The sequence below is a fragment of the Mesoplodon densirostris genome, chromosome 11 (genome assembly GCF_025265405.1).
Source record: "Mesoplodon densirostris isolate mMesDen1 chromosome 11, mMesDen1 primary haplotype, whole genome shotgun sequence".
Taxonomy (NCBI): Eukaryota; Metazoa; Chordata; class Mammalia; order Artiodactyla; family Ziphiidae; genus Mesoplodon; species Mesoplodon densirostris.
Window position 1 is genome coordinate 38225300 of NC_082671.1, and position 20962 is coordinate 38246261.

Below are 20962 nucleotides of genomic sequence, written 5' to 3' on the forward strand. Positions count from 1 at the left end.
AACACTAATAACCGTTATTGAATGCTTAGGATGTGACAGGTGCTGTTCCAAGTGTATTACCTGTATCAACGCAGTTAACCTTCACAGCCTTATGAGATACGAATACTGTTTTCCCCATTTTACAGATGAGGAAACTGAGGTATACAAGTTCAGCGATTTACCCAAGATGATGTAGCCAAAGAATATCAGAGCCCTGCACTTGAACTCGGGCAGTCTGGCTACTATACACTTAACCAGAGTCCGTACACTCAACCATTACACTACAGCTCAGACAACTGTATTTCTTAAGTATCTTCCTGTGCCAGTGCAGTCTACCAGGAGCCTTGGAGCCACAGCAAGAGCAGTCAGAGAAGATCAGTTCTTAACTCCCTGTGTCAGGGGGAGCCAGATACCTGAGCTTCAGTTGTCAGTGAAAGTCTCTGAGGCATTTGGGCAGAGACCCGGGAGTCAAGAAGGATTCAGTCATGCAGAGATCCGTGGGAGGGTATCCTGAGCGGCAGAACAGTGCATGTGAAGGCACAGATAGGAGAATGAGCTTGGCCTGTTCAAGGGACAGAAGGTGGCAGTCGTCCTGAACTACTTTTACATCCTCCTTGGATCATCTCTCCCCTCCTTGCCTTTGTACAGCTGGCTGCTCCTTCTGTGTGAAGGGCCACCTCATGCCCCTTTCACCTGGCTAAGTTCATTGTCCTTTGGGGCTTCGGTTTAGGGCTCCCCTAAATGAACGTCACTGTAGACCCCCGCCCCACATGGAGTGGGTGCCTTTCCCAGCTGGCCTCACACTTACCACACCCGACTGAGTTTGTCTTTTTGACTCTAGGAGTCCCTAGTTGAGAGGTATTATCTGAACTTAGAATACCCAGCTCTTAGTGGGAGTTTGGGGTTAGCACATGTAAGCTATTATGTATACATTGGATAAACAACAAGGTCCTTTTACTGTATAGCACAGGGAACTCTGCTCAGTATTCTGTAATAACCTAAATGGGAAAAGAATTTGAAAAAGAATAGATACACGTATAACTGAATCACTTTGCTGTACACCTGAAACTAACACAACATTGTTAATCAACTATGCTCCAATATAAAATAAAAATTTTTTAAAAAGGTCCTGTTATATAGCCTAAGGAACTATACTCAATATCCTATGATAAACCATAATGGAAAAGCATATTTTAAAAAAAGAATGTATCTCTATATGTGTATAACTGAATCACTTTGCTCCCACAGCAGAAATTAACACAACATTGTAAATCAACTGTAATTAAAAAAAAGAAAAATACCCAGCCCTTAACATACAATGGGTGACATCCAAGTTGTGTGAATGGATATATTACCAAGGTCACACAGTAAGTGGCAAAACCAGGTTTGAAAATTAACTGTCTATTCTCAAAATCCATGGTTTTTTGGGAATTCCCTGGCGGTCCAGTGGTTAGGACTCTGCACTCTCACTGCTGAGGGCCTGGGTTCAGTCCCTAGTTGGGGAACTAAGATCCCACAGCGGCGTGGCCAAAAAAAACCCCAAAACATGGTGTTTGACACTCTGTGCTGACATACGTGGTTTGAGAAGTATGAAGTGCCCTGCCTCCATCTAACACAGTGTGTCAGAGATTGTGGGTGATTCATCGTGTGCTGGCAGCAGTGTTTTCTTGGTGCAGGTTCTTTGTGAGGGCCACAGGGTGGTGAGTTGAGCATTTTAATGAGCTGTGCCGGCAACAGCCTAGTAGCCAAAATAGGACACGTTTGACCAGTGGATCTGGCTTTGTGTTGGCTGTTGGGGTGAGCCAGGGGCAGGTGGTATGGGTGGATGCCAAACGTTGGCGCTGAGGTCTTCTCCTCTGGCTATAAATTAATCTAGCTTTAGATTTGGTGGTAGAATTTCTTCAAACGGGCTTTAAGAAAGGAAAAGATTAGTACGAAAATGGAAATGACATAGCATGATCCAGGGGAAATAAAACTGAACTGGGAGTCAGGAAGACCACCTATTGGCTTTAAGACTTTGGATAGACTAAGCCTTGGTTTCCCCATGTGAAATTGGGAGGATGCTAAGGGCAAATTCTCAAGTGTAACTACGTGACGCCCTGGCTTACTCCTTGTTAGGGAAGCGGGGCGTGAGGGGCAAATCCAGATGAAGCAGCCCAAGACGTGTAGAGTTCTCTGCTTTCAGTGCTTTTCTTTCTTTTTTTTTTTAAACATCTTTATTGGAGTATAATTGCTTTACAATGGTGTGTTAGTTTCTGCTTTATAACAAAGTGAATCAGTTATACATACACATATGTTCCCATATCTCTTCCCTAGTGCTTTTCAATAGATGGATTTGGGGTGCTCTCTGGTGTGCTTTGAGTCTTTTTTTTGAAAGCCTTACGTGAACTCTTTAACATCAGGGCTTAAAAGTCTGTTTGAAAACCTGATGTACCCTCCTGGGAGCCCTTATCCTTTTGGGTAATTCTGCAGCACTGTCCTTCCAGAGCTGAAAAATAAGCAGGTTCAAGGCATGATATCCCTCGATCTCATGCCCCCCAGAGTTTTTTAGGGCCTTATATTTGATCAAAATGTATATATACTTTAATCCTAAGAACATTCCCAAACAAACTGTGAGGCTGTGATTCATGAAATAATTTACTTGCTCTTGTCAGAGCGTTTTCTGTTCCAGTCCTTAAATGGATCTTTATACTCAGTGATAAAAGCAGTAATACCATTTTAGGAACTTGAAATGCTAATGTTTCTAGATGTCATTAGGGTGATGGGCTCATAGTATCCATTCTAATCTTTGTCTGTATAAAAACCACAGAGAGGTATAATTCTCTGTTGAATGCTTCACTCATACTTGGTATCTACTAGAAGTCTCCCCTCCTGACATTGTATGCTAATTTTGAGGCTCTACGTCTTAGTCAAACAAAACCCAGTAGGAAGAGAATTTGTCCATCATTTTTAGGGAGGATGTGATCATTGTAGATACCTGGGAAGAAAGAGTCCTGGTGGTGGCGTTTATGGTACTTGTACCGAATTAGCCACTTGACTTGTCCTGGATCTTGCAGACCTTTCTCCTCCCCTCCCCCCATAGAGCAAACTGCCACTAGAGGGCGCTCCCACCCATTGCTGATGGCTCGAGGCAATTCCTGCTGAGACTGGCAGTCACTGTTTGTACCTCTGTGGGTTTTATTATTTTGGTGCCTTGGACATGTTAACAATACCTGTGGGACTGACTTGACTTCATTCATGTTCTGGACATCACTGAAGATCTGTCACATTTTGGAGTCTTGTTGCCTTTATCTGATTCTGGAGGTGGTGTCTCTGCTTGTCTCTCCTTTCCTGCTATGGTCTCTTCCGTATTCATACTCATTCTTGTTCGCTGTATTCTAAGCCGCTCAGTCTGCCTAGGGTACTTGGAACCAGGAAAGATATCTCTAACACCAGGTCTTTTGTAATCCCTAGAGACGTAGTTTTTGTGTTTTTTATCCTCAGCAACATATGGATTGCTTTTCCCGTGAGTTGCCTGCCACTGAAGGGTAATTTCCAACAGCTGCAGAGTTACACTGATTGGTTCAGAGCCAGGATATGTGTATCACTCTGCCCTCCAGGAAACCTGGCTGCTCCTGAACAATGCTCTGAACAGTGCTTCTTGCCTTGCCTTTCATGTCTGTACTTTGGTTTTGTTTATAAATTAAAAGTAATAGGATTAGATTTTTTTTTTAATCCCCATTTGGCTTCTCCTGAGATGATCTGAGTTTTCTCAACAGTTTTTTTTTTCTTTTGGCTGCATTGGGTCTTCATTGTGGTGTGCATGCTTCTCATTGTGGTGGCTTCTCTTTGTTTTGGAGCACGGGTTCTAGGCAAGCAGGCTTCAGTAGTTGTGGCATGTGGGCTCTCAGTAGTTGTGGCCCGTGGGCTTAGTTGCTCTGTTGCATGTGGGATCTTCCTGGACTGGGGCTTGAACCCGTGTCCTCTACATTGGCAGGTGGATTCTTAACCACTGCACCACCAGGGAAGTCCCTCTCAACAGTTTTGAAGACTGTTATTTATTTCCAGTAAATGACAGCTTTTCCAGTTACAGGCTGCTGACTTTGTGTCAGTTACTTCTCTTTCATTTCCTCATCTGTAAAATGGGGAAAACACTGCTTTCTACGACTGTGGGGAGGATTAAATGAGGATAAGCATTAAGCACTGGCCCAGAATAGGTGCTCAGTGAACACTAGTTCCCTTCGTTTCCCTGGTGGATTGTCTCCACTCCAAGGCTTTTTCTAGCCTGTGACCACGTGACTTCTAGACTCTCTGCTACAAAAGTTCATGTGGTTCTTGAGCCAGAACATATATGGGATAGTCCAGATTGAGATGTTATAATTGTAAAATACCAGATTTCACACACTTGGTTCAAAAAAATTTTTTTAAGTAAAATCTCATCACTTTTTTGTATTGCTTACATGTTGAAATAGTAATATTTAAATATTTACAATGAATTTCACCTTTTTTTTTTTTTTACTTTAATGTGGTCACTAGACAATTTTAAATTACATGTATGACTCCTGTTCTATCCCTATTGGACTGTGGACTATGCTGGTTTAGGCCTGGTAGCGGTATTGTATACAGAAGAAATATAGTCCAATAAATCAAGGAGATATGGCAAGGCATAAATGCTGGACAATGTCTTTAATTTCTAGAATCTTTGTTTAAAAACATCCAAGTTTTGGGACTTCCCTGGTGGTGCAGTGGTTAAGAATCTGCCTGCCAGTGCAGGGGACACGGGTTCAAGCCCCGGTCCAGGAAGGTCCCACATGCTGCAGAGCAACTAAGCCCATGCACAACAACTACTGAGCCTGCGCTCTAGAGCCCGTGAGCCACAACTACTGAAGCCTGTGCACCTAGAGCCCATGCTCCGCAACAAGAGAAGCCACCACAATGAGAAGCCTGCGCATTGCAACAAAGAGTAGCCCCCTCTGTCCACAACTAGAGAAAAGCCCATGTGTAGCAACGAAGATCCAACACAGCCAAACATAAATAAATAAATTTATTTTAAAAAAAGGAAAATAAGGGCTTCCCTGGTGGCGCAGTGGTTGAGAGTCCGCCTGCCGATGCGGGGGACACGGGTTCGTGTCCCGGTCCGGGAGGATCCCACGTGCCGTGGAGCGGCTGGGCCCGTGAGCCATGGCCACTGAGCCTGTGCGTCCAGAGCCTGTGCTCCGTAACGGGAGAGGCCACAACAGTGAGAGGCCCGTGTACCGCAAAAAAAAGGAAAATAAATTTAAAAAATAAACACATCCAAGTTTTGTGCTCTTTAAGGAAACTTATTGTTGCATGTTGGGATGAGTTTTCTGCAGTCTTCAAAAACTACTGCAGGGCTTCCCTGGTGGTGCAGTGGTTGAGAGTCCGCCTGCCGATGCGGGGGACACGGGTTTGTGCCCCAGTCCGGGAAGATCCCACATGCCGCGGAGCGGCTGGGCCCGTGAGCCATGGCCGCTGAGCCTGCGCGTCCGGAGCCTGTGCTCCGCAGCGGGAGAGGCCACAGCAGTGAGAGGCCCGCGTACCGCAAAAAAAAAAAAAAAAAAGAAAAAAAAAAACTCCTGCAAACATTTCTTACCAGTGTTGTCACTTCAGAAAACTATGAAAAAGGCTAACATCCTCGATGACGACAAGCGTTCAACCTTTGAGCCTTTAAAGGACGTCAGGAGTCAAATTGAAGTCAAGTTTAGTGAACTAATGAGAATAATCAAGTTGGAAAACACGTTGTATAAAATAGCCTGACATTTTTCTCATCTTTCATAACAGACTCAAGGCAATCATAAAGGAATCTTGAAAGATGTTCTTATCACTGGTAACAGTATGGGTAGAATAAACATTAACTTCCCAGGAGCATGTATTATAAACTTTATAAGGCTTTATGTTTTGTATTTTAAATTATTATAGTTACATTTGAACATATGCAATAGGAAGTATGGGTTGTACAAAAGAGAATAGTAAGTGCTGTTTGTCTTACAGGTGGGTTGGGGGGAAGAGAACTCTAGTATAGATAGAAAAGGAAAATGGGACGAACTGTGTTCTAGATCAATTGACTGTTTCTTCCTCTTTCTCATAGATGCTCGTTGCCAACATTGACTTGGGTCCTACTATTTTGGACATCGCTGGCTACAATCTGAATAAGACACAGATGGATGGGATGTCTTTCTTGCCCATTTTGGTGAGTATAAAGCCCTAAATCAGGCCTGAGCCAAGATTCTGAAATAAATTCCAGGTTATATAAGTAGACTTAAAATTTAAATCTTAAAGCTGTTAAATTAGGGGAGCAAAGGATAGAAGTTTTCTCTTATCTGTAGTGGGAAGGAGTTTTCTTAAAAAAAGACGATACACACATGAACAGAGTTCTATATCCTCCCTTTTCCCCTTCTCCCCCAAAAGCCCCATCATAAAATTAAAACAGGTGACAAATTGGGAAAATATTTGCAACATACATGAAAAAGGGTAATTAGTTTTAATAGATGAGTTATTAAAAGCAAAGATTAATATCCCAGTATAAAAATGGGCAAAAGAAGTGAATAGTCAACTCCCAGAGGAATTAAAAATGGCCAAAGTCAGTGCAAAAAAATTGCTTCAATGCTGATCAAAGAAATGCTTAACTAAAGGAGGCCTCTATCACCTGTAGAACTGGCAAAGATTAAAAAGATTAATACCCTGTGTTTACAGAAGTTTGAGAAAATGAAAGATACTTAGACTCTGTTCATTGAAGTAATCGGTATAAGCTATCAGTAGGCTAATTTAACAAGACCCATCACTGCAAAATACACGTCAAGCAGTCCCATCTGAGAATTTATTTTAAGAAAACAAAATTCGTTCAAGAAGTATTTGAGGGGGCTCCCCTGGTGGCGCAGTGGTTAAGAAGCCGCCTGCCAGTGCAGGGGACACGGATTCGAGCCCTGGTCCAGGAAGATCCCACATGCTGCGGAGCAACTAAGCCCATGCGCCACAGCTACTGAGCCTGCGCTCTAGATCCCGTGAGCCACAACTACTGAGCCCATGTGCCTAGAGCCCATGCTCTGCAGCAAGAGAAGCCAATGCAATGAGAAACCCGTGCACCGCAATGAAGAGTAGCCCTTGCTTGCTGCAACTAGAAAAAGCCCGTGTGCAGCAACGAAGACCCAACGCAGCCAAAAACAAATAAATAAAAAGAAATTTAAGAAAAGGAAATATTTGAGTACCTAGTGCCTAGCACTGCCCAGAGCTAAGTATAAAAACTACTGTATTAATAGAAGAATATTGAAAACCTAAGTATACAGTAGGGAATTGGTCAAACTGTGGCACAATTAAACAATAGACTATTAAACCAACACTAAATGATGTAGGTATGTATACATTGACTTGGAAAGATGCCCACCACATACTATAGGGAGAAGAAGTTTCAAAACAGCATCTTTCTCATTAAATATGTATGTAAATATGTTTAAGCATAGAGAAGTTTGAAGGATCAATACTCATTATAGATGACTCTTCCTAATTGATTTGTCTGAGTCTATCACAATTTATTATTAGGTAATATATTATTCATACAAGAGAATACCCATAACTCACATAAGTTATGAAACACAAGAAATACCCATGAACCCATCACCCCATTTAAGAACTGAAATATTCCCCATACTGATGCATCTTCCTATGGGCTCCTCCCGGTTCCACCCCTTACCTGCCCATACAAATGAGCGCTTTTCTGAATTTTATGGTTGTTAATCTCTGGCTTTTATTTTTTAGTAATTATCATGGATGTGTCCCTAAACAACATACCTATCTTGGGGGGAAAAAATACCTGTCTTATTTTGCACTGTAAAAGTGATATTCTACCAGTTGTAATCAGGACTTTTTTCAGTTCATCATTGTTTGCAAATTGATCCATATTGTTCACAGATGCCTAATAGTCCATTGTAAGAAGGAATGCATCACTACTTAATCATGTTTTCTTGTCAGTGTACATTTGTGGTGTTCCCAGTTTTGTTCTAGGAACATTGCTTCTATAGCATTCTCATACATGTTTCCCAGTGAGCGTGTGTATATGCACCAAGGTTACAGGAACCTCACATGTTCATTCCTACAAATATTACCAAGTCATTGTACAAAATCGTCATTTTACATTCCCACCAGTAACTTATGAGAATTCCCTTTGCTCTATATGAAACTGTCTGACTACCTAATTTTTGTCAACCTAGGGGGTGAAAAAGATCAGAATTATATTTGGTCCTACTGTGCATTTCTTTATTAATGAGATGAACCATTTTTTTAACAGCTTAATTCACTTACTATACAATTCAGAAGTTTAAAGTTTACAGTTATTCAGAGTTGTACAGCCACACCATAATCTTAATTTTAGAACATTTTCATCACCCCAAAAAGAAACCCCCAAATACATCAGCAGTCACTCCCCCATTGCTCCCTCTCTCCCAGCACCAGGCAGGCACTAATCTACTTTCTGTCTCTATAGATTTGTCTACTGTGAACATTTTCTAGAAATAGAATCATACAGTATGTGGTCTCTTGTGATTGGCTGAAAAGGGTCATCCCCACTGTAACATGTATCAGTACTTTTCTTTTTATTACTGAATCATATTCCATTATGTGGATGTGTCACATTTATTTATCCACCCATCAGTTGACAGACATTGGGTTGTTTCCTGTTTTTGACTATTACGAATAATACTGCTGTGAACATTTGTGTGTAAATTTGGGGGCAAACTAATGTTTTCCGTTCTCCTGAGTGTATCCCTAAGAGTAGGATTGCTAGGTCATGTGGTGATTTTATGTTTAACCTTTTGAGGAACTGCCAGGCTTGTTTCTGAAGTGATTGCACCATTTTATATATTCCCACCAGCAGTGTAAAGGGGTTCCAGTTTCTCCACGTCCTTGCCAGCACTTGCTGTTACCAGTCTTTCTATTATGTCTTAGTGGGTGTGAGTGGTACTCATTGTGGTTCTGATTTACATTTCCCTAATGACTAATCATGTTGAATATCTTGTCATATGTTTATTGGACATTTGTATGTCTTCTTTGGAGACAGGTCTATTCAGATCCTTTACCCATTTTTAAATTTTTTTAAATTTTATTTATTTATTTATTTATTTATGGCTGTGTTGGCTCTTGCTTTTTGTGCCAGGGCTTTCTGTAGTTGCGGCAAGTGGGGGCCACTCCTCATCGCGGTGCGCGGGCCTCTCACTATCGCGGCCTCTCTTGTTGCGGAGCACAGGCTCCAGATGCGCAGGCTCAGTAATTGTGGCTCACGGGGCTAGTTGCTCCGCGGCATGTGGGATCTTCCCAGACCAGGGCTCGAACCCGTGTCCCCTGCATTGGCAGGCAGACTCTCAACCACTGCGCCACCAGGGAAGCCCTACCCATTTTTTTAAATTGGGTTTTTGATCAGTGAATCATCTTTCATTATGCCTTTTGTGTTTCTTCCCTTGTGAAATGCCTCTTTTTGCCCATTATATTCTTGCTGTTTGTTGTCTTTTCCCTACATTAAGGTATGAGAACACAGGAGTTGAATGTGTAAATCATCTCAGTTTATGGTTAGTGTTCCTTGTGTCTTGTTTATAAAAATGCTTCTGAACCTTGAGGTCAGAACACAATGCTCCCAAATTTTCTTCTGAAAGGTTTGTAGTTCCGCCTCTACGTTCAAGTCCTTGATGTATCTGGAATTGGTTTTCTTGCGTGGTAGGAGTCAGGGATCCAATTTCATTTTTTTCTCTGTAAATACTGAGCTGTCTTTTCTGTTCCACAGATCTGTCTCTCCCTGAACCAGTATCTTTTTATCTTGTTAGAAAGCTGTATAATTAAATCTTTGCATGGGCACACCTTTCTCATTGTTCTTAGGGGTATCCTAAGAGGCGGTTACCTCTCTTCCCTATAAACTTTAAAAACAGCTTTTCAGATGGCCTAGAAAATCATTTTGGGCTTCGGCTGGAATTACAATGAATCCATAGATCAGATAGAGGGAAATTGACATTTCTTAACTCTTCCCATACAAATCTTACACTGTATACCTTATTTATTTCTAATTAGGAAAAGAAGCCTTCACTACAGGGCTAAAATCATTATGTTATTTCATAGTTAACTTCTCTGCAAAGTTTTGGAAATGCCACTTAGGACATGGCTCTTTGCCTTGTTGTTTTGTTTTGGAGGTTGGTCCAGTGAAACCTCTGATGTATTAGGGCTGCAGAGCAGTTTGTGGCTGTTATACCTCTAGCTCTGCCCTAATACGGCAGCTACTAGCCACGTGAGACTATTTAAATTAACTAGAATAAAATGAAAAATTCAGTTGCTCAGCGGCACTAGCCACGTATCCGTTGCTCAGAAGCCATTGTATTGGGCAACAGTTATAGAACATTTCAGTCAGAAAGTTCTGCTGGATAGGGCTGCTATAGACCAGGGGATTGGCAAACCCCTGTGGGCCAAGTCGAGCCCACCCCCAGTTTTTGTAAATGAAGGTGTATCAGAACACAGCCATGCTCCTCCATGTATGTATTGATTGGCCTACTTTCCTGCTACAACAGCGGAATTGAATAGTTGCAACAGAGACTATAAAGCCACAGACCATGACCCCTCCTGACCATCAGTCTTAAACTTGGTGGCACATCAGTATCACCTGGGAAACTAAAATACTAACACCTGGGTCCCAGCCCCAGTGAGCCTGATTAATTGGCCCAAGATGTGACCTGGCCTTTGGGATTTTCAAGTCTCCCCCCAGTGGTTTTAATTTGCAGCCAAGTTAGAGGCCTCTGCTCTAGACCTCCCAGGCACTCTTTTTACCCCTTACATACTGTGACATTTAAGTGTAGGTTTTTTGTTTGTTTGTTTTGTTTTTTTTGCGGTATGCGGGCCTCTCACTGTTGTGGCCTCTCCCGTTGTGGAGCACAGGCTCCGGACACGCAGGCTCAGCGGCCATGGCTCACGGGCCCAGCCGCTCCGCGGCATATGGGATCCTCCCGGACCGGGGCACGAACCTGTATCCCCTGCATCGGCAGGCAGACTCTCAACCACTGCGCCACCAGGGAGGCCCTAAGTGTGGGGTTTTGAGGTCCACTCAAACCTGACAGATAAGCTTTTCCCTTGACCCCCAGCTTCTGTGGCTCGGGGTTGGCAGAATGGTTCCTTACAGGGGAGTGGCAGCTTCTGAAGTCTCCTGTGACTTATGGTTTCTGAGACCTTCATCGGCACAGGATTGTTCGGGTTTCATCATAGAATAGTGATGAGGAAACACATTCTTCTCTGACTCTCCCTTTCCAGGCAGCTGTGGCATTCCAGGGCCTTGTGCAGGCCGTCACCCATTCCCCACTGTGGTCACCAGGCTAAATAGGTCCAGTCGGGTCCTTAGAGCAGTGGTTCTCAAACTAGCATTCATCAGCAGTGCCTGTGGGGCTGGTTCAAATGCAGATTACTCCCCACCCCCATGGGCAATTAAGAATTTGTGTTCATAACACATTCCCAGCAGATGCTGATCCTGCTGGGGGCACATTTTGAGCACCATTGTTTTGGAGCAGTGCTTCTAGAATTTCACAGTGCATATGAGTCACCAGAGAATTTTATTAAAATGCAGACTCTGGCTCATTAAGGCTAAAGTAGGGCCTAAGATTGTGCATTTCTAACAAGCCCCAGGTGTTGCTGATAGACCACAAACCAGACTTTGACTACTAAGGCTGTAGACCATTTTAAGAGCCCCTTCTAACCTGGCCTCTCCATCCCTGTCTTCACTCCATCTCCAGATTCTGTGGCTGCTGGGCTGACTTTTCTAAAGCACAGCCTTAGCTGTGTTACTTCCCGGCTCAAACCCCCTTCCCCACCCCTCCTTCCCGTAGCTTCCCATCACCTGCCGTTCTTTGTAGAACAGGCGGTCAGCCTGCTATCAGGACCTTTTTCTGTGTGGTACCAGCCTGCCTCTCCACCTGCCTTGGCACTGCTTCCTTGTCTGAAAGCTGGATATCAGGAACCCGTACCACCAGGTGTTCTGCTTCCATCCTGTGCTCACGTTGTTCTTTTGATCCCAAACTCCCTCTTACTCCTAGACCCTTCCTCCTCTCACCATTTGTGTACGTGTCTTAAACTTTCCCATTGCAAATGCTGCTGCTGCTTTCCTTCTGCTCCACTGATGTGCAGCAAAAAGTAAATGAGTTTCTATACGTATGGTATCTTCATTCTGACCATCAAGAAGTACTTCAACCCTGATACAGTCCTTAGCACACCAGCCCTGTTGAATTTCTCAGTATGAGCTTAGAAGGGTTCTTACAGGGTTTTCAGACAGTAGTGTTTATTCTGATCTGAGCTTTCAGCACCTTGCCCTGTGACTGATTCTTACTTAGCTCCTGATCTGCTTCACAGAAGTAGTCTTGGGAGATAACTGTTAAATGCTCAAAGCAGGGGCTTCCCTGGTGGCTCAGTGGTTGAGAATCTGCCTGCCAATGCAGGGGACATGGGTTTGAGCCCTGGTCTGGGAGGATCCCACATGCCGTGGAGCGGCTGGGCCCGTGAGCCACAATTACTGAGCCTGCGCGTCTGGAGCCTGTGCTCCGCAACAAGAGAGGCCGTGATAGTGAGAGACCCACGCACCGTGATGAAGACTGGCTCCCGCTTGCCACAACTAGAGAAAGCCCTCACATAGAAACGAAGACCCAACACAGCCATAAATAAATAAACAATTTTTTTTAAAAATGCTCAAAGCAGGGCTTCCCTGGTGGCACAGTGGTTGAGAGTCTGCCCGGGTTCGTGCCCCGGTCCAGGAAGATCCCACATGCCGGGGAGCGGCTGGGCCCGTGAGCCATGGCCGCTGAGCCTGCGCACCCGGAGCCTGGGCTCCACAACGGGAGAGGCCGCAACAGTGAGAGGCCCGCGTACCGCAAAAAAAAAAAAAAAAAAAAAAAAAATGCTCAGAGCAATTCACATCACTTGTGAGGACTCCATAAATACCAAACATGATATCCGGTAGCCTTCAAATGTCTCTGTTTTACTCCTTCCCTTCAGTTACTGAACGAACAGTCCAATCTGTTTTGACTCCCAAGCCCCTTAGCAGTAGAATGAATAACATTATTAATGAATGCCTCTTTATCACAGTCTCCATGCCTCACAGAAACCACTTTTGCTCTTCCTTCTAGAAAGGAGCCAGTAATCTGACTTGGCGATCGGATGTCCTGGTGGAGTATCAAGGAGAAGGCCGTAATGTCACTGACCCAGCGTGTCCTTCCCTGAGTCCTGGAGTGTCCGTGAGTGTAGCCCGAGTTGGCTTAGTAGCTTTCTCAGTGATAGCACAGTATGGCATTGGTTTAGATGTGCCAAGTGCTGAAACTCTTCATCCGAGTCCTCCTCCTGTCACTTTGTTACTTGACTCTGGGAGATCAGGAGATAGACAGAGGTAAAAATAATCCTGAAAAATGATGCTTCCCACCTGTTGTCAGAAGGTGCACTTCGAATTCTTCCAGTTTTCGGAAAAACTTCACATGTCTGCTTATCTTCTTACCTTATCAGTACCCCCTCCTCTTTTTCCTCCCTTCCCAATTGTGGTACCATTTTTCATTAGGGATGTTATCAGGGGCATCCAACAGAGAGACGGGGTTTCCACCTGTAACCATGCCATGGCGAGTGTCTTGATTTGGTGGCAGCCAGGCTGGTCGTTCAGGTGGTAACAGTGACATCGCCCCTCTTTAGAGAATGGGAAATAGGAGAGTCAACTCCAAATGGAAGCCGAACACCGGAGTGTTACAATATAGCAAAGAACCAACCAAAAGATAGTATGGAAGATAGGATGGAATAAGAGCTAAGTCCGAGGGCTTCCCTGGTGGCACAGTGGTTGAGAGTCCACCTGCCGATGCAGGGGACACGGGTTCGTGCCCCAGTCTGGGAAGATCCCACATGCCGCGGAGCGGCTGGGCCCGTGAGCCATGGCCGCTGAGCCTGCGCGTCCAGGGCCTGTGCTCTGCAACGGGAGAGGCCACAACAGTGAGAGGCCCGCGTACCGCAAAAAAAGAAAGAAAAAAAAAAAAAAAGCTAAGTCCTATTTGGTGATAAGAGCACTCATAAACAACTTACTTACAGATCTTTCCACAAAGCTCATTTTAGCCTTTTTCTCCAACCCTTTAGGATAAAAGATCCTAATATACCTTCGTAGTGACTCATCCGTGTATTGATTTCTTCTCCTTACCAACCCATACGTTTTACAGGTGTTCATTACAGCTAATTCTTGTCAGGAGAACAGGCAGGGATGGCAACAGTCTACAAACAAAACAGCCACACCCCATGTTCCTTAATCCAGTCAGCCCTCAGTAAGGAACAAAGCCTCATATCTATTTTTGAGTTACTTCTCTGTGAAAGGTTTCCTCACTTCTGTCCAGTTGTATGTCTGGCTTGAGCCAACCTGGCCGCCGTGGTAAAGCAAGTCGCATTCGTTACTATAGAAGAATGCTCTTCAGCTAACTTTTAACTGTCCCTACAGCAATGTTTCCCGGACTGTGTGTGTGAAGATGCATATAACAACACGTACGCCTGTGTGCGGACCATGTCAGACATGTGGAATCTACAGTATTGCGAGTTTGATGACCAGGAGGTAAGAGGGCTTGCTGCCTTCCCCACCCCTTGTGTCTACTGCCGGGGCTTTGTTGGCTGAACTTCGTGGCAGAACAATTCCAAGGATGCTTCCTGGGGAGGATGGGTTTCTTATCTGTACTTGCCCTTGGGTTTCCATCAGTGAAGGAAATAGGATTGCACAAGGCCATACTTGACTTCTCTAACTCACCTTGCTGGGTGGGGTTTTCTCCACTCCCACCATCACCCACACGTACACTTTAAATGCACGCAGTTCACTTTTTCAGGATGCTACATGCCTGGTCTTTCTGCTTCCCTGATCGTTTGGGGTGAAGGTAAGATGCCTCAACTTCTATGGAGATGAAAGGAGTCGGGGCCTCTCGTAGAAAGTTTCTGGGCAACCAGCTTGGTTCAGACCCTTCTGTCACCACCACAGTGTAGTCCAGTGCTGATCAAATAGATTAGCAGGTTAAAGGCAGCATCCTTGGAGGAAGGTGGCTTTTAGCCAGCCCGGATCAGCGTGGATTATCTGAAGGATCACACGGACTGCCGTCCGTGTGGTTTCTTACTGTTTATCAACGAGAGTGCACCTACCCCATCTGGCAGCCCACATCTTGCCATATGGAGCCGGTGCTCATCGTGTTTCTCAGAAATTGACTTGCTCACTATTTATTTGTAGCTTCTGAGCACTTCGGACAACAAGCAAGAGAGCTTCCCTCAAACTCGGTTCCTTCTGCTTTAAAAGTGATAGTCCGAGGGCAGCTACTTGAAGCCTTTATAGGCAAAATTTATCTACAGTACATCTTCTTAGCCTATCACTAACTCCAGTTTGGAGAACAAAGTACAGATTAGGGGGAAATAGTGATATTAGACGTGTCTAATTTTAGAAATAATATTGTATCTTTCCTCAATTGGTGTTATTCAAAACTGCTTTTTTTTTTTTTTTTTTTTTTTTTTGCCGTACGCGGGCCTCTCACTGCTGTGGCCTCTCCCGTTGCGGAGCACAGGCTCCGGACGCGCAGGCTTAGCGGCCATGGCTCACAGGCCCAGCCGCTCCGCAGCATGTGGGATCTTCCCGGACCGGGGCACAAACCCGTGTCCCTTGCATCGGCAGGCAGACTCTCAACCACTGCGCCACCAGGGAAGCCCCCAAAACTGCTTTTTAAAATAGGAAAACTTAACATTTTTGTAACACAGGTTAGAGTACTTTCGTATCTGTTCTCATTTGAATCTTCACAATTGTAAAGCAAAGATAAACTTCAAATGTCAGCTCTCACTCAGTAACCTCATTACTAAGTATAGTTTCTGAGCCCTTGCCGTTTGAGGGTCCTGCCTTCGGTTCTCTGCTTTAATTACAGAAGGTAATAAGCTTCTTCCTCTCTCCCCACCTGACTGCCTGAAGGCACAGGGATCCTGGAGGCCCCTTTCCAGCATGTGGGCCATAGACCCAAAGCAATTCAACCCCCAGAACAGATGCTCCATTGTCTCCTCTATACCCTTGGGCTTTTTGAGAATCTTGAGACCGGATGATATTCTCCTGGGCCTTGGTCTTTAATCTGCCTCCTCCATTCCCATTTAGAAGTAACTCACATGAGTATTTCTTCAAATGTAACCCTTGCTTTTTTCTTGCCTCCATCTTTTCATTTCCTGTAGGTGTTTGTAGAAGTCTATAACCTGACTGCAGACCCACACCAAATCAATAACATTGCTAAAAGTATAGACCCAGAGCTTTTAGGAAAGATGAACTATCGGCTAATGATGTTACAGTCCTGTTCTGGACCAACCTGCCGCACTCCAGGGGTCTTTGACCCGGGGTAAGTTTGCATCGTCCTCAGAAACTTTGTTCCGTGGTCTCCAGCAGTCCTGCCATTCTTGAAGGCACAGGGAGCCTGATGGGTCCTCCTTGCTCTGAGCTGAGCTCTTTCTCTCTGTTCTGCATTACAAGGGGAATACTGTGTCCCAGCGCAGCAGCCAGTTGTGCTGGGAAATGAGCTGCTCTCCACAGCCAGTGGGTGCTATAGCTGGAGGCGCAGCCCTGCCCGTACCACGTGGGGCTCTTCTTCCTCCCTGTGATTCTTGTCATGGTACCACTTGATTGCACTGGTGACATCTGGGGTTGCTTTAGTGTAAGCTGACCCAGGGCTACCCTGTTCCCTAGTGCTTCTGAGAGCATATGCTTTCATTTCATTTCTCAGAAGCCCCAATTACAGAAACTTGAATACTTGCCAGTAAATTTAATATATTAAATACACACAATGAAATAGAAAGTATGAACTCTCAAGTGTCGAAATAAATAAGCCCGCTGTAATATATGAAGGTTGGCAAGATATTTAGCGCTCACCTAGTAAGTCAGCTCTGTTCCTCCTACTCTCATTCCTCTTAAACAGTAACTTTTCATCAGTAAAATGGCTGTCAACACACCATGCATTTGAGCTGTGTGTGGCAAGAAGCCTGTCATTTTTTGCTTGAAGATTATAAAATTCAAAATCAGACTTTCATTGGGAAAGGATTATTTCAGTTCTTATACTCTCATTGTAGGCGAGAGGGAAGAATGATGTCCTAAGCTGATGGAAACTAGTAAATTATTTAGCTACCTTCATGTGAAGTGGTATCTCCAAATCAGTGAGGAATGTATGTGAATGAGTAGAGAAAGGGGATTGTAGACTATTTATTTTAAAATGTAGGGCTTCCCTGGAGGCGCAGTGGTTGAGAGTCCACCTGCCGATGCAGGGGACACGGGTTTGTGCCCCAGTCCGGGAGGATCCCATGTGCCGCGGAGCGGCTGGGCCCATGAGCCATGGCTGCTGAGCCTGCGTGTCCGGAGCCTGTGCTCCGCAACGGGAAAGGCCACAACAGTGAGAGGCCCTCGTACTGCAAAAAAAAAAAAAAAAATGTAGTACTTTTGCTTTTAAATAGTGTATATAGAGCCAAAGAGACATGGATGCCAGCAAACTAAAGGTAACAATGTAAAAAGACAATATCATAATTTTATATCATTTAAGCTAATTAACTTTTTTTTTTTTTTTCATTATTTTTTTGCGGTACGCGGGCCTCTCACTGTTGTGGCCTCTCCCGCCGCGGAGCACAGGCTCCGGACGCGCAGGCCCAGCGGCCATGGCTCACGGGCCCAGCCGCTCCGCGGCACATGGGATCCTCCCAGGCCGGGGCACGAACCCGTATCCCCTGCATCGGCAGGCGGACTCTCAACCACTGCGCCACCAGGGAGGCCCGCTAATTAACTTTTATATGGATAATCTTGTTACTGTGTAATTAGTTACTGATCAAGCATTCTGACCACTCAGCTGTAATCTTTCCTCCAAGTTAGTGAAATGGATCCTCATTTGGTGGCAGTTCCTTGAAATAGGAAGTTCATTCTCTAAGATAGAAGCACTAGACTTCTAATTGACACATGCTGATTTTCCAGTTTCTAACAGCTACTTTGCTCAGAATGTTTTACCAAACTAAATAAAGTTAGATGTCTATAGCAGTCACTGACTGACTCTAGGAATTTAAAGCCAGCATCTAACTAAATCTTGCATAGAGGGTCATGAGACTTGGACATCTTGGACTGTAATGTTGGGCCACAGAGGGTCAGATACAGCAGCCCCGTTAAGTGTTAGAAGGACTCAACCATAGAATTCCCCTATAGCCCTTAGAGCCCAAACAGGTAAATTTCACATGAGGAAACAGTGCTTGGAGTTGTGATTTGCCAAAAGGTCAACTGTTTGGAACTGGTTTAGCAAGATCTCTTGACTTCCAGGCGAGGTTTGTTTTTTTTGTTTTTAATTTTTATTTTATATTGGAGTATAGTTGATTTACAGTGTTTTGTTAGTTTCAGGTGTGCAGCAAAGTGACTCAGCTATATATACATATATGTCTTTTTCGAATTCTTTTCCCATTTAGGTTAGTACAGAATATTGAGTAGAGTTCCCTGTGTAAGTAGGTCCTTGTTGGTTAGGTATTTTAAATACAGTAGTGTGTATATGTCAATCCCAAACTCCCAATTTATCCCTCCCCCCACTTTTCCCTTTTGATAACCATAATTTTGTTTTCTAAGTCTGTGAGTCTATTTCTGTTTTGTAAATAAGTTCATTTGTATCTTTTTTTTAGATTCCACATATAAGCAATATAATGATATTTGTCTTTCTCTGTCTGACTTACTTCACTTAGTATGATAATCTCCGGGTCCATCCATGTTGCTACAGATGGTATCATTTCATTCTTTTTCATGGCTGAGTAGTATTCCATTGTATATATGTACCACATCTTTATTCATTCATCTGTTGATGCACACTTAGGTTGCTTCCATGTTTTGGCTATTGTAAATAGTGCTGCAGTGAACATTGGGGTGCATGTATCTTTTCAAATCATGGTTTTCTCAGATATATGCCCAGGAGTGGGATTGCAGGATCATATGGTAGCTCTATTTTTAGTTTTTTAAGGAACTTCCATACTGTTCTCCATAGTGGTTGTACCAATTTACATTCTCACCAACAGTTTAGGAGGGTTCCCTTTTCTCCACAGGCTCTCCAACATTTATTGTTTGTAGACTTTTTGATAATGGCCATTCTGACTGGTGTGAGGTGATACCTCATTGCAGTTTTGATTTGCATTTCTCTAATAATGATGTTGAGCATGTTTTTATGTGTTTATTGGCCATCTTTATGTCTTATTTGGAGAAATGTCTGTTTAGATTTGCCCATTTTTGGATTGGGTTGTTTTTTTAATATTGAGCTGCTTGAGCTATTTGTAAATTTTGGATATTAATCCCTTGTCAGTCACATTGTTTACAAATATTTTCTCTCATTCTGTGAGTTATCTTTTCATTTTGTTTATGGTTTCCTTGGTTCACATTTGTTTTTATTTCCATGACTCTAGGAGATGGATCAAAAAAGATGCTGCTGTGATTTATGTCAAAGAGTGTTCTGCCTATGTTTTCCTCTAAGAGTTTGATAGTGTCTGGCCTTACATTTAGGTCTTTAATCCATTTGGAGTTTATTTTTGTTTATGGTGTTAGGGAGTGTTCTAATTTCATTTTTCTACATGTAGCTGTCCAGTTTTCCCAGCACCACTTATTGAAGAGACTATCTTTTCTCCATTATATATTCTTGCCTCCTTTATCAAAGATAAGGTGACCATATGTGTGTGGGCTCATCTCTGGGCTTTCTGTCCTGTTCCATTGATCTATATTTCTGTTTTTGTGCCAGTACCATATTGTTTTGATGACAGCTTTGTAACATAGTCTGAAGTCAGGGAGCCTGATTCCTCCAGCTCTGTTTTTCTTTCTCAGGATGGCTTTGGCTATTCAGGGTCTTTTGTGTCTCCATACAAATTTAAAATTTTTTTGTTCTGGTTCTGTGAAAAATGCCATTGGTAATTTGATAGGGATTGCATTGAATCTGTACATCGCTTTGGGTAGTACAGTAATTTGACAGTATGGACTCTACCAATCCAAGAACATGGTATATCTTTCCATCTGTTTATGTCATCTTTCATTTCTTTCATCAGCATCTTATAGTTTTCAGAGTACAGGTCTTTTGACTCCTTAGGTAGGTTTGTTCCTAGGTATTTTATTCTTTTTGATGTGACGGTAAATGGGATTGTTTCTTTAATTTCTCTTTGGATCTTTCATTGTTAGTGTATAGAAACGCAACGGATTTCTGCATATTAATTTTGTGTCTTGCAACTTTACCAAATTCATTTATGAGCTCTAGTCATTTACTGGTAGCATCTCTAGGATTTTCTATGTATAGTTTCATGTCATCTGCAAACAGTGACAATTTTATTTCTTCTTTTCCCATTTGGATTCCTTTTGTATTTCTTCTCTGATTGCTGTGGCTAGGACTTCCAAAACTATGTTGAATAAAAATGGAGAAAGTGGACATCCTTGTCTTGTTCCTGATCTTAGAGGAAATGCTTTCAGCTTTTCACCATTGAGCATGATGTTAGGTGTAGGCCTAACAATGTAGGTATTGGCCTTTATTATGTTGAGGTAGGTTCCCTCTAGGCCCACTTTCTGGAGAGTTTTTATCATAAATGGGTATGGAATTTTGTCACAAGCTTCTCTGTATCTATTGAGATGAAAATATTTTTATTCTTCATTTGTTAATGTGGTGTATCACACTGATTGATTTGCAGATATTGAAAAATCCTTGCATCCCTGAGACAAATCCTACTTGATCATGGTGTATGATCCTTTTAATGTACTTTTGGATTTGGTTTGCTAGTATTTTGTTGAGGATTTTGCATCTATGTTCATCAGTGATATTGGCCTGTAATTTTCATTTTTTGTGGTATCTTTGTCTGATTTTGGTATCAAGGTAATGGTGGCCTCATAGAGTAAGTTTGGGAGTGTTCCTTCCTCTGCAGTTTTGGAGAATAGTTTCAATGGAATAGTTTCAAAAGGATAGCTGTTAACTCTTCTCTAAAT

At 43.3% G+C, this 20962-nt stretch overlaps 1 protein-coding gene across 1 annotated transcript in view; it reads left to right on the plus strand.

The window, feature by feature from the left end:
• GNS (glucosamine (N-acetyl)-6-sulfatase) overlaps window positions 1-20962 on the plus strand; it is a 53915-nt gene that overhangs the window by 25233 nt on the left and 7720 nt on the right. Inside the window, exons 10-13 of the mRNA XM_060112836.1 lie at window positions 6068-6169; window positions 13110-13217; window positions 14444-14554; window positions 16186-16346. Coding sequence (XP_059968819.1) covers window positions 6068-6169; window positions 13110-13217; window positions 14444-14554; window positions 16186-16346 — 482 coding nt within the window. The remainder of the gene's footprint in view (window positions 1-6067; window positions 6170-13109; window positions 13218-14443; window positions 14555-16185; window positions 16347-20962) is intronic.